This window comes from Anguilla rostrata, chromosome 14 (assembly GCF_018555375.3).
Source record: "Anguilla rostrata isolate EN2019 chromosome 14, ASM1855537v3, whole genome shotgun sequence".
Lineage (NCBI taxonomy): Eukaryota > Metazoa > Chordata > Actinopteri > Anguilliformes > Anguillidae > Anguilla > Anguilla rostrata.
Window position 1 is genome coordinate 21,817,681 of NC_057946.1, and position 25,964 is coordinate 21,843,644.

At 46.9% G+C, this 25,964-nt stretch overlaps 1 protein-coding gene across 2 annotated transcripts in view; it reads left to right on the plus strand.

Annotated features, from left to right (window-relative positions):
- mbd2 (methyl-CpG binding domain protein 2) overlaps positions 1-24,496 on the plus strand; it is a 43,246-nt gene extending 18,750 nt beyond the window's left edge. Inside the window, exons 3-7 of one of the 2 annotated variants that reach the window (XM_064306959.1) lie at positions 3,633-3,770; positions 12,090-12,180; positions 12,727-12,904; positions 19,130-19,265; positions 23,984-24,496. In XM_064306959.1, coding sequence (XP_064163029.1) covers positions 3,633-3,770; positions 12,090-12,180; positions 12,727-12,904; positions 19,130-19,253 — 531 coding nt within the window. In that variant the 3' untranslated portion in view covers positions 19,254-19,265; positions 23,984-24,496. The remainder of the gene's footprint in view (positions 1-3,632; positions 3,771-12,089; positions 12,181-12,726; positions 12,905-19,129; positions 19,266-23,983) is intronic. The other variant, XM_064306960.1, reaches the window with a different exon arrangement.
- Positions 24,497-25,964: the final 1,468 nt, after the last annotated feature.

Below are 25,964 nucleotides of genomic sequence, written 5' to 3' on the forward strand. Positions count from 1 at the left end.
CCGCTCACGCGCTTACAGTGAGCACGCAGCGCTTAACTACTAACCGCTCACACTCGCTTACAGTGAGCACGCAGCGCTTAACTGCTAACCGCTCACACGCTTACAGTGAGCACACAGCGCTAAACTACTAACCGCTCACACTCGCTTACAGTGAGCACACAGCGCTAAACTGCTAACCGCTCACACGCTTACAGTGAGCACACAGCGCTTAACTGCTAACTGCTCACACGCTTACAGTGAGCACACAGCGCTAAACTGCTAACCGCTCACACGCGCTTACAGTGAGTACACAGCACTAAACTGCTAACCGCTCACACTCGCTTACAGTGAGCACACGGCGCTAAACTACTAACCGCTCACACTCGCTTACAGTGAGCACACAGCGCTTAACTGCTAACTGCTCACACGCTTACAGTGAGCACACAGCGCTAAACTGCTAACCGCTCACACGCGCTTACAGTGAGTACACAGCACTAAACTGCTAACCGCTCACACTCGCTTACAGTGAGCACACGGCGCTAAACTACTAACCGCTCACACTCGCTTACAGTGAGCACACAGCGCTTAACTGCTAACTGCTCACACGCTTACAGTGAGCACACAGCGCTAAACTTCTAACCGCTCACACGCGCTTACAGTGAGCACACAGCGCTAAACTGTGAACACATGCCATATGCCGTGTGAGTTATGTAAAAAGGCTATTTTTTTGCTGTGCCCGGTCCTGTTGTTGTATGGCTGTCTGTTTTTTGTTTTTTTACTAAGTCAGTTCTCTTAGTAAATACGTACTGTGTTATTGGCAGTCCAGCCCAAAAGCAGGTGGATGTTGGAGTGCCATGTGTGGAATCTGGAAACGGTTTGGGCCTTCAGTCCTCACTCACCCATTCACAATGCAGAATACCTGCAAAACCTAAAGGGAATGAAAGCTGGGTGATTTTCTCTTAGCCTAAGTAAGCAGCAGACATACGAACAAGCACACACAAAAGTAGAAAAGAAAATGCTAACATTTAGGTGTCCTATGTTTTGTAACTTGTAAAAACACTTTTTTAAAAATCGGCCTGAATTTTTTCAAATGTGGCCTTAACTTTGTCTGTCAAACAAGGCCTGTCAAAAACATTGTTAATTTAAGAAAACATGGTGAGTGCATTATTTTTGAAGAAAAAAAAAATAATGTTTGCAAGTCAGTTTAATTGCATGTCAAAGTTAAGGACAAATGTTGATCGAGTCATTTTCTAGTGTTTATCACTGCCCTGGATTTGTAATTCCCTGTTGGGCCTTTTTCCGCTAGTCGAAGCTGAACTTCCTTTGGTAAATAATATTTTTGAAAGGCTAAGTGGTGGCTGAATTGGAATTTCAGTTTTGTTTTCTTCATGTTCCACCCCTGTCACTAGGTAGGATTAACAGCATGATCTTGGGACATACAGTAATCTCCGAACTCATCTACCACGTGCAGCTTGAAGCCAGCTATGCTTGCACTAGTCTTGCACTCTGATTGCATAATCCAGTGTACGAGTACTTAAAAAATCCTTTGAATGAGTACCCATAGACTTTAAATTATATACAGTCTACAGTGCAGTGTGCTAGGTAGTATACAGTCTACAGTGCAGTGCATTGTCATACATCACGTCCAGTGTGGGGTAGTGTGCAATGCATTGTTATACATAATGTCAAGTGTGGGGTACACAGTGTACAGTGCAGTTGTATTGTTATACAAAGTGTCCAGTGTGGGGTACACAGTGTACAGCGTGCGGTTCTGGGCCTCTCCTCCCCCAGCGTAGGGTGCCTCTGTGCCCCAGGACGGTGTGGCTCTTTGGGGGAGGCGCTGACGTCTTTGCCCTCGGCCCCCCTCCCTCTCTCACCAGCAGGCCCAGATTAGAGTTAACCCTTCAGTCACTGTGCCCTGCAAACCCATCAGTGTGTGCGTGCATGCACATGTACATGTGCGTCCGTGCATGTGCATATGCGTTAATGTCTCCGTGCATGTGTGTGTGTGCGTACGTATGTGTGTTTGTGTGCGTCCGTGCGCATGCGTATTCGTTCATGTGCGCGTGTGTGTGTTTGTGTGCGTCCGTGTGCGTGCGTATGCGTTCATGTGCGCGTGTGTGTGCGTACGTGGGTGTGTTTGTGTGTGTCCGTGCGTGTGCGTATGCGTTCATGTGCGCGCGTGTGTGTGTGTGCGTACGTGTGTGTGTTTGTGTGCGTGTGCGTATGCGTTCATGTGTGCGTGTGTGTCTGTGTGTACCCGCTCACACACTCCCTGTGGAAAGCATCACCTTTACTGCTGCACTCTCGCCATTTATGCTGATTAGCTTATTTTTAGATGCTCTCTGCCTCCCTCCTCCAGTCTCAGAAATATCATTAAAGCAGCATTTTATGAGCCGGGCCACGGCGCTCCGGAGCAGGGCTCCAGTGCTGTGTGTGTCACCATCTTCCAGGCCCTGCAGATTAACAGACTCCCACGCCAGCGGCTGCCCTCAATGGCTATTCTGAGTTCTAAAGCCTGAATTTATGGCGCGGCAGCTGTAAAAAGTGGGGTCTCCTCGCCGCTGAATGGAGAGCTCGGGCCATAAAGAGGTCTGCACCCCCCCCTCTTTATGGCAGCATGGCTTGGCTTTCTCATGTAGCGCTTACTTCATATGAATCACCCCCACCCCACCCCTCACCCCACCAGCCCCTCTCCCACTCCTGCACTTCCTGCCGTGAAAAGGTATTGAGTTTCTGATCATCTGAAATGTAGCTTTTCTTTGAGATTGTTTTTAGTTCTTGGTACCTTGTTTGGTTCTTCAGAAGTCCTCACTAACGTGCAGGGTGTACCTGTGCAAGTGTGTATTATCAGGCACAAGTTCTCAGTTGAATTCAGGTTTCCTTGGAAAATACATGGATTTGGAATGCAGTGAGAGTTTTGGTGGGATGTAGCCGGCACACACCAGCTCAAATTCCCTGACAAGGAACATTTATGAGTCCTCGAAACAACCAGCCAAATACTTTCACTTTCCCTTGTTTTCCTGTTCTCAGTGGCAGAGTACTATAATGGCTCAGGAACACAGAGGCTGCTGGTTTGAATCTCAGGTGGGGTCCTGCGTTGGCACCCTTATATTACTTAAACTCAATTGCGTCAGTGATGAAATACGCTGTGTATAAATGTTAGTTGCGTAAGTCGTGTGTGTAAGGGTGTTTACTAAGCAAATCAGTGATGTGAACGATTACTGGCGAACTATAGTGCCGTGCTTTTGTTTCATTCCTGCCAGGTTGTGTTGCGAATCTTTGTGGGTATATTGTGTCCCTTCGGTTTTGTTCTGTTTCTGCTGTATCGTACAGAGTCAATAGATTCAGCGTGCCAGGTACCCTGACTACAGCAACAGAGATAACTTCTTTAAACAGTGTGCCTGTTGAGCAACACTGACACACACAGACACACACAGGCTTACACGCAGCGCAGAGGACAGTTCGCATGGACTCATGTATAATGCTGCCTCCATATGTATTGTATTATATCAATATGTACAATTTGTATGTTGTTTGTGAGCGTGTGTGTGTACATGCGTGTCTGTCTCCGTTTGCATGCGAGTGTGTGCGTACGTGCGTGCGCGTGTGTGTCCTATTTCCGCTTACGGAGCCCTGCTCTGTCTCTCCAGGGAAAGCCGGACCTGAACACCGCACTGCCCATCAGACAAACCGCTTCCATCTTCAAACAGCCCGTCACCAAAGTGGTCAACCACCCCAGCAACAAAGTGAAGACAGACCTGCAGAGAGCCACCGAGCAGCCCAGACAGGTTAGGCCGCGCGTCGCCCTGGCAACACGCCGCCCGCTGCCCCAGCGTGGGTGTCGGCCCTCCGGGGCGTAGGCGCTAGCATTTAGGGGCGTGGCTGTGAGGAGAGGCCGCTGCGCAGAGCAGGAGGTGGGAGGCTCACAGCGAGAGGCTGGAGGTGTTCCTTCCGTAGAAACGATTAGGTGCACAGGCGCCCGTCCGTTTCAGTGGAGGCCTAACGGACTAAAGCTGCTTGCACACGATCAGCGTCGAAATGCTCAACACGGTGTGAAACCGTTGCGTTCCTATGGAGTTCTGATGGCTGACTTGGCGGCTACACTAAGCCAGGCGTAGCGCACAGCTCACAGTTAATGCCGAGTAAGCGATCCTCAAAGTTCAAATTGTTTGAACTTTCACTTGTTTGAACCTGATCTTTTATAGCGAGTTCAATCACATCACTGCTTTGTATGAAGCAGGCAGATGTAAACATGGAAGAACATTTTGGGATGAACCTGGGATTTTCGGTTTCACAAAGCGAGTTCACAACGCAGACAGCATACTGCTATCACAGCTTGTTACAGTTTTCCAAACCGATGGATGACGCCAAGTGTTGAAAACCATAGGCCTTTCCCTAGCCATTCTCTTAGCAGCTAAGTCTTTGTGCCATTGATAGCCATTTTTGGTACAGTTTTTAATGGAAATTGTGAACATGAATAGTCGTCCTCCGACTCATCTGTGTGAGCTCCACCTGTGAACTGCAGTGTGATGAGAAGCAGGAGCTGAGTATAAAAATATGATTTGACATTCCAAAGGGGGAGAAAAATGGTAGGGGTGGGGGCAGTAAAAAAAAAAAAAGTTAACTTCTCATTACCAGCTCACTTAAAAGATTGGATAAATTGCTGTATTAGTCAGACAATAAACATGGCCTTCACATTAACAATTCTGCATCCTCCTGTGGTTGGCAGTATATTACTGGCTTAAAAACTTACCTGAAACTCAACTGAATACAATAGTCTTGATGTCATAGCACTTGTTCTCTTTGACTCTAGAATATAACTTGAAAAAAATGAAGGTTTGCATAGTGCCCTTATGTTGAACAAACTTTAATATATGTCCTCGTGTTGGATGTCCAACCAGACACTTTCCCTGGGTTTTCATTTCCTCATTAAAGAGCCTGAGGCCCCTTTTAATCAGACCTGCTCAGAAGCTCAGGTGAGCAGTCATTTAGTCTTCAGGGAGGGCAGCTCCACCCCCTGTCATTGCTCTAAGCAGGCAGTGCTCCAGTCCTCTCCCTGCTGTAATCAAGCGTCCTTCCTGCGGTGCAGACTGCAGGTAGCCTCGGTGGGGGCCCGAGTGTCCCCTAAAGCAACCGCTTCCTCAGCTGAGCGCTCCACGGCTGCGACTCCACCACACGACTGCGGCCCGGTATCTGTCCACTTGAAATTTGAATTGGAGGAATGAAGAGTCACTTTTTTCTTCAGTTTGGCGAGTTAATTTTAGCGACTGATGAACTCGCCGGACAGTTTCTGTGAAGAAAGCAAATTGACACGTGTGAACTGGAAGTCAGGTTTAACTCTCAGTTAAAGGAGTTGCAGAGAAAGGCTGAGTGGCCCCAGGCCTGTGTCTGGCTGTAGAAGCAGGCCCTCTCTGCATGTCCGGCGTCTGAGACAGGTCTGACGCAGGTGCTCCAGTGTGAAGCTCCACGGTGGCTGGAGGCGTCTCCGGTGGGGAGTCCCGGCTCACTGCCAGCGCTCTGGGGGCGTGGCAGAGCGGTCCCCGTCCTGTCAGGGCCAGGGATTGGATCAGAATGGGCCAGGATGCTTTGGGTTTCCACTGTATCAGTTCCTCTCTAACCTGTGTGAGAGATGCTCCTGTCCTCTGCATGGTGCTGGTGCTCTCTCGTAGAGTTAAACACACCCAGGCTAGCAGGAGAGGCCTTCAGAACAGCGTGCGTCAACTTTACTCTTCCTGTGTGTGGTGGAAGCCACACAGCTATAACTCAATAGGGAATATTAATGATTTCAAATCAGGGAGAACAGTAGGGGGGGGGAAGTATTTAAGTTTCAGTTTCATTCCCTTGTGCAACATAAGGGCCCACATCACATTAAGTCATTTCTTTCTGTGAAATTGAAATATACTACAGTATAATGAGTCGATACTTTGACTGTAGTGCAATAAACCCGGTGAACCTTTGTGTGACGTAGAATCGTCATGTCATACATGTGATCTCCCAGTAGAGGGCGCCCTATCCTCACAGGACCCAGGGCTGCACTCACAAGCCTGTCTGCTATTCTGTAAGATTGAAAGGTCAGTTGTTTATGTGGAGGAATTGAGAGAAATTTTCAAATAATTGCAGTTTTCCCCTCTGTGATGAATGTTACAGATGCAATCAGGAGTTCAATATTCTGCTTCTGGCTAGAAATGCACATGGTAACTACTGGGTCTGAATTGGCAAACGATCAAATTATCTTTTGGCCTTTGCAAGAGCTTGTGCTCTCAGGAACTGCTATTATAGATGTGATAAGTATTTCCTCTTCATAATGAAGAATGATTTGAAGTTCCAGGACATAGTCTAATGTTTGATTAAAGAGGCAGTTCACCCCAAAAAATAAATAAGTAAGGCTTTATTTCCACTTACCCAGAGTGCTATCTGTCCATACAGATAGATCGTTTTGCTGAGATTTGTAGAGTTTTCTAGATATCTGCTGCAGCTCACCCTGATACACCGGACCTCAATGGGTCAACATTTGTGGTGCTCAAAAGCGCCAAAAATGAACATCTGAGAAACTGGACAGCAACGGCTCTTTCGGACAGCAGACTGCCCCTTTAAGTAGCATGCCATGTCCTTCAGTGCCTCTGTTTGTCAGCATGGTCCGTAGCACCCTAAGGGTGGGGTAATAGAATTTTCTGCGATGTCGGGGTAACCTCATGTACCACCTAAATGTTCATGTGACAGGCCGTATTCGGCAGGACAGCTCGGAATCAGACTCTGAAGCGGTCCTTGGCCAGATATCGCCTCCATCATGTTTATGGCTCTATGCAGTGGCCTTGCCGCTGACAGAATGGCATAGACATGATTGTCTGTCTTCATTTAAATAGAGTTCAGTCTGGAGACAGGCGGAAGCCATTTGAGATGCTTGTCTGTGTTTCTCTGTGAGCTTACAGCAGTGTTGTGCCCCTTTATAACTCGGTTTGCATAGTTTAGTCTGCGTAATTTCCATCATTGCCATATACAGAGCAGTTATCGCACCCTCCGCCTATCAAATGGGATTTTCTCGGAGGCCAGGGCTAACCGTTCGCTCGAACTGTGTTGCGAAAGTGGCAATAGCAATATGCAATGGCACAATAAAAAAGCATGATAAATCTACTGCAGTCCATTTGGATCAAATGATAACACGAAATGAGAGAACGATGCGTGCGCCCGCTAGACTGTAGAATGCTGGAATGTTCTGTACCGCGCTTATTAACAGAGCGATTACTAAACCACGTGTGTGTCACACTGGGCACGCTCAGTGCGGGCCGAGCAGTGAATCAGACTGTGACAGCCAGCCGGAGACGGGGGGTGTAGGGAGGGGGAGGGGAGGGATTGCAACACTGCGTGTGGCTAAATCCCCCTCCACGTGACTGCGGAGTAACTGGGGAGTAATGGCGGGCCCGAGGGAGGCTTCACGTATTGAGGGGTAGATGCTGTTGCCCACAGACGGTTTCGCGCAGTCTGGCCTGTTTGACAATTCCTCCTCCTCACACCTGAGATAGGGAGTCTGGACCTACAAGTGAGGCAGTTCTGTGCCAATTTTAAAAGTAGCTCCTGTCTGTTAAGCAGACCAGCCTCCAAATTAAAATGTATTCAGGGTGTCTATGACGAGCATTACAGCATGAATGCGATTGGGGATGATAGATTGGGAGAAAAGGTGGTGTGGTGGGAGGGGGGGGGGTGGTCGGCAGGGGGTGTATGTCCAACCGCAGAGGCTCCTTTAAGGGATTCAGTCTTGGTTCTTGCCTCAGTGCAGTGATTTAGTGACTCACTGTTTGCGTTGTGATGTGTGAAAAAGTCAAGGCCATTGAGCAATTTCCCAGAAGTCCCGGAACGGGTTCAGGCGGCACTTTCCGGAAGGCAGCCCAGTCACCAGCTCATTCCAGTGGCCGCGCATTGGAAAGGACAGTGCTCTGGGGCTGAGTGACGCGCTGCCCCCGCCCCCGCCCCCCGCACCCAGATGCAGCGCTCCCTACGTCATGCATTATTCACACGGCGGCCCACGGCTGCGCCTGATTGCAGGGACTTACAGCAGCCTTGGGTGATGTCATCGGTGATTAGGCCTCTGCTTCTGCCTTCCCTGCCACCTCAGGATCCAGCCTCTTTCTGAGCTGCTGCTCTGCTGGAGAACATGCGCCAGACATTCATTAGAGATGTTCTTTTGGGTGCTTAAACACATAACTGGGTGCTTTAGCCAGTTATGTGTGGAGGTGCTATTTTGTGGAACAAAGAGCAGGTTATAGAGGAAAGAACCCGTCTCCCAAGTCAGGCAGAATGCTCTGGGCATGTCTCACTAGCATCCCCTTGTGGGGTTTGTAGGTAAGTGCTGAGTTGTGGCTCCAGGAATTTTACATGTTAACAGAGGACTGCATGCACATTTGAGGTAATTAACCTGGATTACTTTAAACTACACTCTGTGTGAGTGTGACTTACTGTATACGCACTTTGAAAGGCTGGTGAAATGATAAAAACTTTGAATAGGAGCCTTTACCCAGCATAATGCAGAGGGAATGAGTTGAACTGGTGCCGGATGTCTGAGTCCTCAGGTTTGCCTTTGTTTATTATGCAGTTTCACTGAAGTGTGGCGGGGGTTGCTTCAGCGTTTGAAGACTGCATGCTGTTGTGACCTGGTTTATGCCGATGCTCAGTGATGATTTTGTCAAACGTGAAAAAGCTGCTTTTTGCCATAGCAAGAAAGCTTTCGAGTATAAGTAGTTGAATCTACTCCAGTCCAAAAAGGTAAATGGCAGAAAGGAGGACTTATAACGCAAATATTTATACCTTACGCTGCTGAGAATCACCATTGTCGGACTTGCCTGTTCTGTGGTGTAATTATTATTAGTATTATTATTATTAACAGAATTACATAAACTTGCAAACAAACAGCATCTTTGTCATATTTGTGTCCTTTCATGCAATCAAATGTCTTTCACCAAACGCTTGTCCTGTAACTGGACATGGCATCCTTCTGGTCTTCTGGTCTTCATTGGTCTCTGTGGTCCAGTCAAAATGTTGCTTTCCAGCGAGCCTCCTCCCCTGTGCTGCGGCCATGTTGTGTCTCTGGGGGTTGCCGAGTCGCCTTTAAATCTCACAGAAAGACCTGCCAACCTCCAGCCTGGTTGTTATGAAAACAAACAGCCAATGGGAACGCACGCGTCGGCCTGAAAACACTCCTTTTCCATTATTGCGAGGTCACAGATCAGAGGAGAGTGGAGAAATGAGAACATAATTGCGCCGCGCCGGTGCAGCTGAAACGGGGCCAGCCGAGTTGTATAAAACACCTTAAAGCAGATATCCACCTCTAGAGCTGGCCACTGTGTGGAGCGTTAGCCTTGTGAGCTGCGCTGAATCGAAGTCCTGCTGGGGAAATAAATAATACGCTGTGATGAATCAGCCGCTCTGGGTGCTGCTCTTGTTTTCTGTTCACCCTTCAGACGGGGACGTGCGGCATTTTCAGGGTTTCAGCTGAGAATGTCTGTTTACATGAAAAAAAACTCCTCAAGTAACTATTCTGTCCTGAAAAACTGGGCCAACAGAAAACTAAAATTTATTTATTTCTTTGCATTGACTGTGAACAGACCACTGGAGTGGTGATTCATTGAGCTGTTATGCTCTTCATACAGTTTAATAAAATCAATGTCCTCCATTAGGCACTCAAAAGGGTACAGTGACAGGGAAACTCATACCAGCACTTGTAATATGCGGGCATCACTAAAGGCAGATTACAGTAAAGTACCGTGTTTGTCTTTGTTTGGTCATTACTTGCTCTTTCTGGTTAATGCTGAAATGCGCAATAAAATATAACTGGTCCGACTAGCAAGGTCTGCTGCCCTCAACATTAAAAAAATCCTGTAATGTGGAGGGAGTGGAAAACCTAATTATGCCCTACATTGCTGAGTAGGTCATTTCTTTTTCTGTCAGCTTCTTCATATAAAAGGCTTGGTGCTTCCTTTGTTCTCAAAAGGCTTCCTGTAAAACTCTGCTCTCAAGACTTGAATTAAGGTATTGGGTGACATTTTCTTTTCACAGTAATAGCTGTAAGACACTAAATGGAATGTGACAATTGATTGTAGTGCTGGAGTGAGGTTTACTGCATTCAAAGGGCAGGTAGTGGAGGGGAGAGCAGGGCACGGGAGCGAAGTGCTACAGACCACGCGCGCTCGCACGCAGACGCACGCACAGACACGCGCATGCACACAGATGCACACGCACGCACATGCTCACACACACACACACGCATACGTGCACACACACACACACACACACACACACACACTTGCCCACCCACACGCATACGTGCACACACAGACACACACACACATGCGCACATATGCATGCACACACACACACACGCATACGTGCGCACACACACACACGCATACGTGCACACACACACACACACACACGCATACGTGCACACACATACACACACACATGCGCACATACGCATGCACACACACACAAGCATTTGCTTTGGCTGTAAACGACTGCAGTGATAGAAATTACCTCTGCAGTTCCTCTCTTCCTTCCTAATGATGAAGGATGAAGTCTCACCATTAAGCAGATATATGGTGCCAGTCCTGATCCTGACCATTATGGTCTCTCTCACACAGCAAGTCAAAGTCCCAGCAGTGCACCTTGACACATTCGTCCTGACTCCATCTGAATATTGACAAAAGTAGGGTACCGCTAGGTCTAATTTTTCTGTAGACATTATACATTGCAAAGAATAGATTATTAGAGCGAAGACTTCCATATTTCAGCGTATCTCGTCTGACCTAGTTTCAAATCGTCTGAGAGATCATGATCTGTTCTGATATCCGGCACACAAGAGAAGGAATGCTGTGATTTAAAATTCATGAGCGGAAGGCCAATACCACAGAGGGTAATATGTCTCTGGAGGCCATAGCTGGTCTCACGACTAAGTTTTAAAAAAAAATCCTTCATATGACTGTGACACTGACGCTGACTTTTCTCTGCCATAAAACGGCTCTGCCATCCCCCGCCTCCGCCCTACCTGCAGAGCCGAAATGGGCCCCGGCTCCCGCTCGGCAGTGCGCCAGTTAGCATTACTTACGCTCCACAGACTTTAATTGATCCAGCAGTGTTCTCAGGAGCCAGCCCAGAGGCGGACCGATTTGCACCGGCCTGAGCAGAGCCCACCGCCACCGGTCTCGGGCAATTGCCCGCGGACGGGGACACGATTTGGGGACTCTGTCCCGGGGCACGCTTCCGTTCCTCTCTGATCTCTCCCCCGGCCCGCCCCCGCCCCCCTTCTCATTTCGGGAGGGAGATTGATGACGCGCCGCTTTCCCGAACCCAGCGAGGCGCCTTCAGACTCGGGACGTCTTGGCGTGGAGCCCGGCTGTTTATTTGCTCCTTAGCACAAAGTTGCTTTTGTTCTTCCGCGATTTATGTATCTGTGTCTTGAGGGCTTCGCGGCGCTGACTGAATTAGCTGCAGAGCCCAATAAATACTCGGTGATTTTACAGGGGGCCCGCGGGGAGGCCGGGGCGCTCCCGAGTCGCTGTGCGGCCTGTCCTCGCGGGATTTATCCGGCCCTCTCCATCACTCCTGCGGGAGCGGGGCGGAGCGGGACGTTTAGGACCGCAGCCTTGTTTATTCGTTTTCCTGCGGGCGAAGTCGCCTCCGTCCGCTAGCGTCGGCTTCCGCGCCCGTCCCCGCCCCTGTTTACGCTGCGTACCAGATCGCCGGGGAAACGCGCTGAGAGAGATGGAGCCGCGGTTTGTCATCCGCCGATATGAGTGTGAATGCGTCAACGCCGGGTGAGGCTTCGTCTGGGGGTGGGGGGGGGCTGGCGCGCGCTCCTTCCACAGAACTGACGGGCGCGTCTGCCATGCGTCGGCCGTAATAACGGCAGGATGTGCAGCGGCGTGGTTAACCGCACGGAGCTCTCTGCCCCGCTCTGACGTCTCCCTCGCCCTCGGGCGTCACTGCTGGCTTTCCTGTTATTTAAAAACATGTCAGCGTCTGATCTGATTTAATAAAACCCACTCACCGCTCGTCGCAGGAAGACCGGAGTCTGTTCATTGTGTCTGCTGATGTCCTGCTCTCCTTCTGTCCGGCAGCTCTTCTGGGAGAAGCGGTTGGAAGGGCTGAGGTCGTCAGACATAACGCAAGAGGTCCTCAGGACCATGGAGCTCCCCAGGGGCTTACAGAGTAAGGCCAGCGTTCATTACTGTTGTGCTTTGACTGGAGCCTTTTCAGTTGTGTTGCAGTTTTAAAATGCCTGCCTCCACTGTCCTGATTCATGGTGATTCCTCTTCAGAACCAGACTTTTTGTGTTCTGTTTTTGTTGTAAAATGTTGCACCCCTAATTGTATCTGATAAATATTTCTGTCATTTATCTGTGCAATATTATAAACCCCCCTGGTATTAGGCTAATTGTCGGTTAATTGAGAGCCTAATCATATCTGGTGGGATGAATGGTAGGTGGAATCAGAGGTGGAAAATCCAGGCTCAGAAAGTAAAAGTGCATCCCAGTATTTTGTTCCAGTCACCTGGATTTGCTAATTGGCACTGGAGGTAGACCTAATTAGTGAAATCGGGTGGCTGAGTTCATGGGTGGAAGAAACTCAGTGCTGGACTCTGTGACCCGTGGACTTTCCACCCCTGATGGTAATGGAGGTGAGCCTCCCCCTTTCATTGTGAAGTGAGACACAAAGCCAGGGCTCTGACCGCGCCCGTCTCCCCCGCCTCCCCCAGGCGTGGGCCCGGACACGACGGACGAGACGCTACTGTCGGCCATCGCCAGCGCGCTGCACATGAGCTCCGCCCCCATCACGGGCCAGACGTCCACGGCCGCCGAGAAGAACCCGGCCATCTGGCTCAACACGTCGCAGCCGCTCTGCAAGGCCTTCATCGTCACGGACGAGGACATCCGGTGAGCCCCGCCCGCCGACACACCACCCCGCCCGCCATAGTTATGTAGCTGGTGGCCTTCTCTTATTTGGCAATGACAGTGATGTCATGAATTAGCTTGTGGTTAAAGCAGCATCACTGATCCTGCTAAGTGGTGCTAATACAGAGACCCGTCATCACTCCCCCCCCATTGCAGATTTAACATGAAATAGGTTTTTATCACAAGCTGGTCTGCCTAACTGGACTATTGGAAACTAGAAGAAATTTATGGTAAAACTTTTCAGCATCAGAAATGGCTCCCTGTTTTGACACATTGGCCGCCGTATAGGAATGTGTCTGTCTACCTCCGTACAGCCTACGCTGGCTGCCCCACCTTACCCAGCAGCTTTTACTCATCCTTGTCACATGCTCATAAATGAAAGCAGCCCTCTTGTAATCCAGAGGAGCTTGCTGGTTGCATAGAGGTGTGTAATATAAGATGCATCTGACATGAGCTGATATGAGCTGTAAAGCTGATGTAAACTACTGTGGGTGGCATTGCTTCAGTGCAGCAGAGTCAGTGGAGGGATTGTGGAGGGATTGCGCAGTAGGATCATAAGACAGTGTTTCTGCTGGGCCTCCATCAGAGCCGGGTCTCTGTCCTGCATACTAGCGTGGAGTCTGCAGATTGTTTCATTTTGGAATTTTGCACTATGGACCATATTATAACTATCAATTTACTGTTTATTTGTTAGATAGTGTCAAGAAAGAAATACCTTATGCTCTTTGTCTGGGGATGCAAGCTACAGAAGCTAGATGAGGTGGTTACTTTTCAATAATTACTTCTTGTTGAGCTTTGGCTTGGTCTGCATATCATTTGGTCCTCAATTGCAGTCATTTGGTCCTTAATGCATGTGACAATGATTAGACTTCCTTATGCAGGCAGTCAGAAAATGAGTTTCTTCAACTGTTAGTTTCCCAAATGTTGAGATGGTACGAGGTGTCATGGGTAATTCTGAGTCCTTGTGTGCTTTTGTGTTGTGTTAAAAAGCACACATGGTTATATGTTATTACAGCTGCTTGATAAAAATGCTAAGAGCTTGCTAAAGGTATGGGTGGGTATAAAAGTGGATTTTGGGTAGCGTGGCGACAATGTTGCGGCCCGTATCGGTTTCCCCAGGCGACAGACGTCTGCGCGCCGCCCCGTGTGATGAGCCTGTCAGAGATATCGGGCTCGTGAAAGCAGCGGCGCTGTGGCGGTACATCATAATGCAGGGAAATTGTAAATGGAGGTGCTCAGCATCCTTTGATTCGCGCTGTCACAGGGCCAGGCTGAGCTCGCCTGCTGCCAGACGAGTGAAAGAAGCGCTCTAATGTCTGCTGTAATCTGAGCGGCTCAGAAGGGCACCGAGCGTCTCGAAACCGCGCGTCGCGCTCTCTCAGAAGCCTGGCGTTCGGGCGCTAGCTAGCGACGCGCGGCAGCTGGGCCCAGCGCTCCAGCACTGTCCCTCTTTATCTGAGTGGAGCCGCTGGTCCAGGGCAGGACACCTTGTGGAAGTGGGGCCGTACCCAGACTCCACCATGGTCCAGCAGTCTCCCCATGGCGGGGGTACTGTGTGGGGGAGGCCTCTTCTGGCCCAAGTCTGAACATATTGGAGATAAGAACTCTGCTCTAGTATGAGTGCCTGTAAAGAACACTCTGACGCAACCCCTCTTAGATTTAACAAAGGCACTGATCATACTTGTCTGTGCCTTGAATGTACTGATATTTTCAAGGAACCATTCCTGTGCAGTGGATTGCATAATATTGCATCTGTAGTTTATACATCATTCTAAATTACAGTTAGCAATTGTGTGTGTGTGTGTGTTTGTGTGTGCATGCGTGCGTGCGTGTGTGTGTCTGGATGTATAAAACATGCACCTAGCACCTATATCTAAACTATCAATGTGCATCAGATCTCTCCTGCTGCTTCTGTATAAATGTTAGTTCAATCAGTTTATTGTTCTAGTTAAAGAGAAATGCAGTGTCATTGTTTCCTTGGTAACAGTTGAAGATTTGGTCCTTGAACTTGCAGATGCAGTGACTTTTCTAATGAGTTGCCTGGGGATTCAGAAGATTTTCTATTCTCAAATGAACAAATGGTCTGTGCGTAACACTGGTGCACCTTTTAGTTGGAGACATGGTTTTATCGATCAGAAATAAACATGGAGGAACCATATAGTGTTTGTTTTTAAATGTAAAAAAGAACTGCCAGCATGCTATGAAATATAAGTGGTGGCATTGCCTTTACCACAGTCTACATAATCATTCCTATGACAATTAACGCCATCACCCAGGCCAGTAAATCTATCATTGTAAGATAAATGTATTTAATGATTCCTTTTTGATCCAGCCCTCTTTTGCTCTTCTAAATTGCCATGTTCTGTATTAATGAAGCGCATATGATAGATAATGACAACCAGCTGCAAGTGCAGTTTCTACAACCTCATATCTTCAATCACAAAATACTTTATTACCTCGGGGTAGATTAGGTCTATTTTCAGTGCCTGTTCATGAAAGTCCACGGGCCAGTGAAATGGGAATATGTCTAAAAGGAGAGAGCTGCAATCCAACTGGAAATTGATGACATGCATCATTTGCATGGCTAGGCATTCTGAACCTCATCTTTTTAGTCAAAGACCCAGCCCTCCTCCCTAGACCATCGTGCCAGCCGAAGCTGTTCATGACTTTATCAGTGAAAAGTGAGGCTTGCTCTTTCAGAGAGGCATTCTCGGTGGAGGATGTTTGTGAACGTCCTCCATGGTTTCGTTTTCAGTATAAAATTGTCCCCGCACGCAAAGCGTGTGTAGATGCCCTCATGTCTGGACACTCGATAATTGGTGTCTTGCTTCTCAGCGGGCCCTCACTGCAAAAAGCCTGTTTACAGGGTCATTATATCTCTGCGGAATGGCCCTGGCGTTGCACTTCCAGTCAGCTTTCATCATTCTGGGTGAGAAGGAAGCTCGTCTGCCACAGAAAAATGCCAAAGGAGAGAAAGTGATATTTTTCTGTGCATGGACTGTTCGAGGCCATGGTGCAGCTTGCAAATCCCGGCAGGTCACAATTTCATTCCCCAAATGCATTAAGCGCTTGCAGGCCACAGCTTAGGGTAAGCATGTGACTCGCCACTAGATGGCACTGTACACTTGGTAATAGGACCGGTTTAAATCTGCACTGAGAGGGGCAGCACAGGTAATGCTTTGCTGCGAGATCACCTCCCTTCAGCCCGCCTTAGTGCATTGAGCCTTATCAACAGGGAAAATGCATTAGGCTCAGCTGCCTGGCTGTGGGTTATTAGGAACCATGGGCAGAATGGATCACAGCCATTTCTCTTACCTCCTCATTGCATAGATGGATACGGAAAAGAGGAGCGGTTTAAAAGCATTCCTCACCCTCGCTGTTATGGCAGGAAATAAATGTTGCCACCAGCTGCGCAGCAACCTTAAAAATAACTGTTGTCCTGTGAATGTCAGGTCATTATGGATAATGTTCTAAGTAATATGCCAAAATAGTATGTTATGTTGCCCGTTGAATTGTCTAATTGTCTCAGCATGTATGTCTCAATTATTTTGTTCTGCTTAATGCATCTCAATATGCGTGCGTGCGTGCATGCATGCACACACATATACATGCATACAACGTGAAGCACAACAAATTTTGTTCCCTGAGTATTTTAATTATCATAATTTCCTTCAAATCCATAGCTCTAGCTTGAAAAAAGTCCTCTGTGCGGATGGATTTAGGTAGAGGATGGCATGTATGTAACGCAGGTTTACAGAAGTGTAAATATGACTGCTATTGAAGCCTATGCACCTTTGAGAGAGTATACGGAAAGCTTGGTGAAAGAGACATTGTGACTGAAAATGAAATGCCTCACAATACAATAGCTGGAAAAATGGCCATTGGGATTTTGGCGGTCAAAATGTTCGGGATCTCCAGATATTTTGTTGTGCACTGGTTGGCAATAGTAAGTTGGCAGTTTTGATTAAATCCAAAAGCCTAATCTTATTCCCTGATCTGTGTTAGTATGTGATTACCCCCGCTCCTCCTCCCCCCCCCCAATGCACAAGGTAGAGTTTATTATTTCTGGGGCCCATATATCTCCCCTGTTTTCACCAAAACAGCGTGGCAGCACCTCCAGTTTCTGAGCAGAACTCTAAGACTTTGGGCAGGACATTGTTCCTGAGCTCTGTGAGATTTCAGCTGTGACTGGAACATTGCACAGAATGCTCCAGAATACAGGATGAACTCACCACCCTGCTGGAATAGGTTTGTTTCCCGGTGTCATGTGCTGGAAATTTGGAAATAAAATGATAGAATTGGAATTCTATCATTTGGACCGCACTGTGTAGAGTGTGTGTGTGTGTCTGTGTGTGTCTGTCTGTGAGAGTGTGAGAGAGAAAGAGAGATAGAGAAATTTATAGGCTCATTTAGGACAAGAAACACAAGTGCACAATCAGTTTGTTACACCAGTAACTGCATGTTTTTATAAAGACTTTTTAATAAAGTGCATTCATCACTTCCATTGATCTCAAATAGAAATCATGACAGTAAACCTTCATCAGCTGTCCATGGCCTAGTCTCACAGAAGCTTCTTAAGCACAGCAGGAACCCCTGTTGCTGTCCTGTAGGTTATTACATTACATTGCATTTATTTGGCAGATGCTTTTATCCAAAGCGACGTCCAATAAGGTTATGCACAGCAGACTCCCCTCTCTTAATGGACGTCTCTGTGCGCTAGCTGCTAATTTCAGGCAGCAGCTAACAGCCCTGCGCCCGTTGAGTGATCGCTATAAGAATGGAAGCAGAAGACACTTATCTGACCTTTCTACTGGCTCCCGTCACTGACATGTACAGAGGTGTGATCGCTGCACTGACAGGAAGTACATGCTCCAGGCTTTGACCGCAGCGTGGCTGCGAAGGCCATCTCGCGCAAAGGTGCTGATCTTATAGAACATGGGAGGTCCTGTGGTGACACGCAGGACGTATGGGAAACTGCCGTCCCTTACTGACTGCACGAATCTGGCCCTGATGAGTCATAGCTGGAAACGGCTTTATAAGGTCAGAGGGAGGCCATAGAGCTTCACCCAGCCTCATCTTACTGAGACGTTGGGCCGGTTTTTTTGTGGATGTTTGTCAGTGGTCAGCCCGCTGTCGTAAAGGTGACGCTCGTGTTGAGGATGCTCATTCTTCTGTGAAAACCAGAAGCAGATTTGTTTTGATTGGAGGCCTGGGCCTTATTACTGTGAAGGGAGATGTGGATTCAGATGTATAACAGAGTATTCCTGGCCATGTTATCCTTAACATTCCACAGTACTTTTTTGTCTTATAGTGAATCATGTTTGTAATCACATGTAATGTTTACTTGTGGTGTGTATACCAGTGTATATACCCTATAACTCTGTATACCCCTTTGAGGGGGTTTCTATGTGTTAACATTTAACATTTGGGTGTAACAAAGGCTAAATGTTTATGACATTTAACCACAATCAGCTCGTCACAGATGTTTATTATTCACATTATTTTTTATTTTGACATAGTTAAATGTGACAGTTACTTAAGCTCAATGGTGTCAGCATTTAAAGAGTGACCTGAGGTGCCTCCCTTCTAAGCAGGAGTCTCACAATCACCTCCCCCCTCCAACTGTCATATCCATACAACATATACACAACAGATATGTTTTACTAATTAGATCTGCAACATTATTCAGATTTATAATAAGAATAGAAATTGCTACTCATGAGCCACTTGCTTAGGATTCTGTGTTTTGTTAGCGAGTGTATGATGGTGATGTGATATTGTGGCACACGGGAACAGTGTTGTAGGTTGGCATGATGAAGCAAGTGCTCTCATTTACAGAGGGTTAACACAAATGGGAAAACCGCCCAAAGCTTAACCTGTTTAGTTTTCCCCCGTCTGTCAACCTGTAATTACAGACGGGGGCTGTAAGGTCGCTAAATAAATAGCCCTGCACGGATCCTAATTCACTGGCAGTCAGTGCAGAGCGCAGAGTGGCCACTGCCTGCAGCAGGACCGGCTGTTCCTGCGAAATGACTGCAAACGGACGATTCATCATGGATCAGTGAGCCGTGGCGGGGGAACAGCGGAATGGCGCCCGTGAACTCCCCCCGCCCCCCACCGCACGTTACCTTGCCCCCCCTTGTCGCCGTGCTCGATCTGAGGGTCGCCCAGCGATCCCGGGGCTCACCGGCGGCTTTGTCTACCCAGGGAACAGGAGGAGAAGGTGCACCAGGCGCGGAAGAGCCTGGAGGAGGCGCTGATGGCGGACGGTTTGGCGCGGGCCGCTGAACTGACCAGGGACGCCGGCTCGGAGGGCAAGGCCAGCGCGTAGGAGCTGCCCGAGGTGAGAGATTCGGGGGTGCGTGTCACAAAGAAGCGATTGAGATTCTGCCACCAGTACTGACCCTGGATCAGTTTAATCCCTTTTCACACAACGGGCAAAGTGATGGCTGCGGTTGTGGGATATGTTCTGAGATCAATTCTGGGGCCAGAATGTAACCATGTGGGGCTCATGCTAAAGACCATTCTGAGCTCAATGTCTGCCGGGAAACATGTCTTTCTTTGAACCGGCATTTCTTTTAAATATGTAGGGCCGTTAATGATTTTTTTAAAGAGTTTAGGCTGCTGTTTAAAACACGGAAACCCACAAAGCAGTAATTTCATTGAATAGTTGCAATTGGCTACATTTTGCCTTATTACTAAGGCAATTTAACGTAGAGTGTTGGGCATCCAAGTACGCCCATCTTACCATCCCGAGGTGCAAATGCGTGTCACAGGGGGCCGATTCAGTCCGCTTTGAAGAAGTTTATTTGCATTACCTTAAAGCAATCACATCGCCCACAGAATGCAAGCAGGGAAATCCCTTTCAGTGACTTTTTCCTCATGTTAATCTTTATGTAAAAAAAAAAAATAGGTGGAATTTGAATGTGTGTGTGTGCGGGTGCGCTCGCATGCATGTGTGTGCGCACGCACGCGTTTCTGAGACTGAAAATTGGTTCTGTGTGTTTGCCCAAATGCTTTACATGACATTGAACTGAGCTGTTGCGCAGTCTGCATGTTAACAGGATGTGTAAGCGTGGGCGCACCCTCCCGCTCGCGGCGGACATTTTGGACAAATGATCCGCGCGCAGGCTGCACCTGCATTAATGACGCGCCTCATAAAATATTCAGCCACTCGTTTTGCAGCTTCCGCCGGCCGGGGTCAAAGGGCAGCTTCGAGCTGAGCGGATCCTCCCTGCATTGCCAGGAATTTCTTTTCTCATTAATGATTGAAGGGAATTAATAGTTCATACAGGCAGCCGCCGACTCTGTGCCATCTCATTTCATGAAGCGGGAGTCCGAAGGGGGCCATCGGCAGTTTAACTGCGACACGTCTTAAATGGCTGCGTACGCCCTCCATTTTGAAAACATATTATAACCCCCATTAAAATTCTCAGGTTCCTTATGAATGCTGATATATGCTGCGCTGTCCTTCTGATTGAAAAGCACTGGTGCACACCAGGAGTAAAATTGACTGAGCCACCCTTTTCCACGTAATCAATTTCACTGGCATCAGCCAGTGAGGCAGGTTTTTACCACGTCTTTCTTTAATATCGTCTGTGCTCTAGTAACTATTTGTGTTTTTCGAAGAATTGGCGTTTATGAACCTGTTTATTCTCACATTACTTCACATTAATCTTATTTATTTGACAGATGTTTATCCAAGGCAGATTGGTAGATTCAAGTTATCGAAGGCAAAATGCAAAATCAAATTTTAATACTAATTACCAAGAACAAGTACCGCAAACAGCATTGTCCTTAATTTGATTTCTGCAAGCAGTTCCAATCTCAGCATCTTTTAATCTGGTACATCTCTTTATGCTTTAGTGAAAATGAGTGCTATTTTTATTTTTATTTTTTTGAAGAAAGGAAGACGTTTTGCATTAGTAGACCTGAAATACAAGGCCTGTTCACTCCTCCCTTTGGTAATAGCCTTAAAAGAGCGTGACTTGTTCATTCTTATAGCCTTTAGGATAGCAGCGTGTTCACGTTGTACGCCAATAGCAGGTAATTTCCGTGTGATAGCAGTGAGCGAGCAGTCTAAATAAGTCTTTAATAATCCCTGATGGCCCCATAGCTGAGCGTCCATGGCTACTGTAGCCCCCTGCTGGATTTATAGGCCTTGGTCCCCCATAGTTCAGCTGAGAGTGCGCCGGAGGAAAGCTTTTTAACCCAGAGAATGGCTCTGAAGTGCATCTCCAACAGGCAGGTCTCTGCTTCCTCCTCCAGCTTGACAAATAGCTACACGCTCGACAATGTTTCCGGAAAAAGGGTAAAGCAGCCAGGAAATGACACATGGCAGCTCCCCCGTTTGATGAACGGCTGTTAAGAAAAAAATCTATTTAAAAAAAAAAAAGAAAAAAAAAACCTCCGGTCTGCCATTTGACTGTGAGTGTTATAATCTCCTGGTTGAATTAAAAATCCTGTGTCAAGCTAATCACGGCAGGAGCAGGATGAGCTAGCTGTGGGGGGGTGAGAGTGAGGAGGGGGAGGAGGGGGGTGCAGGATTTTCCGTCCAGCCGCTCGCCAGACCAGCCGGTGGCCTGCGAGACCGGCTCAGTGTTTACCTGCAGGCGCGCGCTCGCCTATCTTCCCAAACCACATTTCACCCCCTCCACTTCAGCCTGGCTCTCTGCCAGCCCCAGCCCACGGTTACTGCAGTGTAGATTAATACGCCATTTGTGTGTCAAAGACAAAAGCTTTACGGGCAGAGCTTTTGCATGGAGGGTGTTGACTTTTAGAACATTTCACCATCCAGTAGAGTGTTGACAGATTTAACAGGAGTGATCTTGAAATTTTGGTCCATCCTGTCATGAAAATGACTATTTGGATGCAAACTATATTTTCTTGTTCATAAACCATTGATGCAAACTATTTCCATACACTGGTTTCAACACATTGTCAAATTGTTTCAAGGAATAAATGGGGGGGTGCATTTCTTCGTGATCATGTTAACATTAGTGCTTTATCACTTAATTGCTGCTAAAGATGATTTAAGGCTATACTTCTTAGCCATGCTTAATTAGAACATGTTTAGACATGGGGCATTAGAGGTTTCAAAGCAATTTAAAAACGTGATAAGATCCTCCTCAAGAAATTAAGGAAGCGTTCTCCAAATGGGCTCAGATTATGCCTCTGGGATATGTTTGGTAGAATATCATTAATTACTGCATTATTCTGGATTTTAATTCTGTAATCATCTCAAAACAATTAACTTTATTTCAATATGATTGCATGCGGTGGTGTCCGCAAAGAGCGTAGCCTCTTTGGAGCATTAGCTTCATTGCCTGAAGTGGCCATAAACACGCGTCTGCTTTGACTTTCCGTAATAAATGCCTTTGGCTCTGTCATCGTACCGTTGAAACCAAGCGGCACCTGGCTCACGGAACCCAGTGCTCAGAGAAGTCGTTTTTCATCTTGACCATGCCGTTGTGACAGACCATCTGTTTTGATATTAATTTAACTCATCGCTCAGCTGCAGTCTGTTGTCTGGTGAATTCTAATACTGTTGGCTCTAGACCTCCCTGAGTCTTTAGATAACGCTAAAAAAAGGCATTTAAAAAATTAGCTTCGCTTTGACGTGCGCTTGTTCACATTTTTTTATATGCTGTATTTTGTAAGCTAAGACTTATTTTTTAATGCGTGCTGATCTGTATATCAACCATCTTGAAAATACTGAGGAAATTAAAGAACGTTGTATATAGTATTTCATTAAAAAAATATAAACTAACGTGTGAAAGTGCGTGTTTATTAGGCATGGGTCCTTTCAGCACGTCTGTCAGAGAAAAGCTGACGTTAATATTTGAATCCCTAAGTAATCATTGCATTCTGTTGCTGAATTCAGCTTCTAAGAATGTATAATTAATTCTCTCACTGCAGGCAAACACTAAAATTGTGGGGCAGTTGTTTTAATTATTCCAAATGAGCATTTTGTCATAGCCAGGCTGAAGTAAGAGGTGTCAGTCCTACTAATGGAGGCGCATGATATTTGCATAATGTTTTTCCTTTGATTGGGGGCCTCTTTCAGTGGTTTATTTGCAGTTTCGTCACTCGCGTGTAATTTGCGAGGGGATTAAAGGCACTTTAAGACCATCATAATGTGTGTATCGCAGTGTCAACAACTCATTTATGATCAAGTGCTTTGTGCTGTAATTTATGTGTTTTGCCGTTCGTAATGAGCCGGTTGATGATCAGTGATTAGGGAACGCGCTTGGTAATGGCGGCGAAGGCCTCGGTTTGCGAGAAGAACGCGGCCAACGGAAAAGACATCAGACGACTTTGAGGAGAAGGGGCGAGGAAGAGCAGGCAGTCGCCCCACGCCTCCTACGCTCTGGAGGTTCGGGGCTCCTCCCTAACGGAGAGACGTCCTGGAGGCGTGCGGCGCTCCGAAAGGCCGTTCCTCAGGGGGCTCAGTCCCTCAGAGGGGGCCATTTCCATCCCAAACGCTGCCAGCGGGGCTCTGGAGAGAGCAGCGGGGAGGGTCAGACAGAGTTCAGGTTCTCCCGGCATCCCCACGCTCCAGTAATGCCGTTTCATTTCATGTCCTCCACAAGCTCCAAGTCTCTATTGATTTCTGCCAGTCCTATTTTTTAACCATTTTCTTTTTTATGTCATTTTTTTTTTTTTTGTGGAGAGTCCCCTTTCAGACAACCTGTATGATCTGGGGTGGCGTTGCTGGTTAACCTTGTTTTTGAAGTTTGAGTACATGTTTTAGGTTTTTTTTTTTTTTTTAGGGTGGGGGGGGGTCTTTGAAGGTTCTTTTGTCAAGCATTTAAGTGGGAAATCTGATTTATAACCCAGAAAATCTATCCATTCTGTTACAATGTTATCTGGTCAACTTTATAAACTGAACTGTGTTCGGGTTCTTCAAGTTGCTATTGCACAGTCTGAACTGCTCTGGAGGAAGAGGGAGATTTTGGCTGGCCAGTGGATACGTGTGCACTGTAAAAGCCTTGTGATGGCTTCTCTTTTTCATCTCCGCTTTTTGTTTTAACTGATGCTTTATCGGCATTTTTTTCACAGGCGCCGATTCCCTTTTTGCACCGGATGCAGGTTCCAAAATGCTGAGGCGAACCCGGAGATCTTGTCATCAGTCTGCTTTGAAAGCTGACCAGACCCAGGCACAATTTAATACCTTCTAATAAATAGCTTAAACCAAGGCCTTTTTGACTATAATATTTTTTTGATGTACATATCTATATATAATTTCAGAACAATGCTTATTTTGTTTCCGAATTTTGAATTTAAATATTCTTTTTTATAAAGGCAAATATTGAGCAATACTATATGAACTTCTGGAAACTTCTCAAGTCAGGTTGCAATCTGCTGGATTTGTATTGCTAACTGTTTTTATTTTTGTTTTTGGTTTTGTTGGTTGTAAGGGATTTGTCATTTTCAGGGTTTGTAACGGATAATTAATGCATTTTCTGAACATAAATGGAAATCGCTTATTTAAGAAAAAAATTTTATACCTTAAGAGAAAATACTTGTAAATTCTTGCATCACTTTAGAGTAAATAAATGATTATATTCAGTAGAGTGTGATTCTGTTGTTTTTGATTCCTCACACAAGACACATTTGAGAGACCAGCACTTCACATAATATATTAACACTGTTGTCTCTTCTTCTCGTGAGCACAATAGACTGCCTCATCAAATTGTTTTTTTTCCAGTAAAAGGCAATTTGATAAGATTCACATGCTATACACTCCAGGGTTATGTTGTGAAATCATCTGTGTTCAAAACCGATATAAATAGTTGCCTATTAATAAATCAGATGTGGTTCAACAAAGAGTTTAAAAACCATGTTTAATTACATCCGTGTATGTCACTGAAAAAATGACTTGTTGGTCAGGTTGTTGCTCAATTGAATCAATATTTTCACTGATACTTTTAATCCTCAAAACAGGAATTACAGTGAATATCATAATGTGATGAGAGATGGTATCATGGCATTGTTGTGGGAGCCTGCCTTTTTGATAGTTTTGAAAGTTTGTTTGTTTGCCAAGTACTCTATAATGAGGTAGCTTGTTGATACTTGTTTGGGCGTTTCCTGTAAAGCATGACAAAAAACAGGTTCCCCCTGGTGCTGCACAAATGTTCAAATGTGTATTTTATAATACATAGGAGAATGGCTGTTATATGTAAGTCTCCTGAGACCAGCTGTACCAGCAGAGAGCACTTTGCTCCATATACAGTGCATTGGCTTCCTGTTCTTTCCGCACTCAAGCTGTCACATCCTGCTAAAGAACCAGTTTTTTTATGAATCGTTCAGTCTGGATCGGTTATTGACCACTATGGTGCCAACTGGCGGAGCATCTCATTGGGCATAGTGTTATTCCGGGAGGGAGGGTGCATTCGGCAGAGGATCCCCAGCTTCACTGAGCATTACAATGAGCATCAGCAGCTCCCCTGGCTAATTGGGTGCCAGCAGTCTGCCTGTACTGTTTGTAGTGTAGTTTGCCCTGGCACAAATGGCTATGGATTCTGGTGGACGTCCAGCTGAAAAATCGCAGTGGCTGACTCTATGCTTTTATTCTACTTCATTGGCATTTAGCTGCCGTTTTTATCCAGCGCAGCTTGCAATGCGAGCACTAGAGCAAAGATCAGGGGTCGAAGCGCAGTGTTGTTCTGGCTATCACATGGAGCACATTCCACCGCTGAGGGCCTGGGAGAGACAGCAGGCATCACTGGGAAGTCCAGGCTAGGAGAGGTGGAGGGACCAGATGTCCCAGGTTTGAGGGTCGGAGGGGTCTGACTGGTGCGTATAATCTGATGATCTGTTGAAGGTATTAAGGGGCAGTCTCCTTGGCAGCTGGTAGGCTTGCAGTAAAGTTTTACATTTGATGTGTGGGTATGGGCAGCTAGTGCAGGGCAGTGAGGACAGTGATGTGGGACTGTTTTGGGAGGTTGTACACCAGGCATACAGTAGCATTCTGGATGAGCTGCAGAGGCCAGCTGGGAGAGGCAGGCAGAGAGCTGCAGTAGTCAAGCCTGGAGAGGAC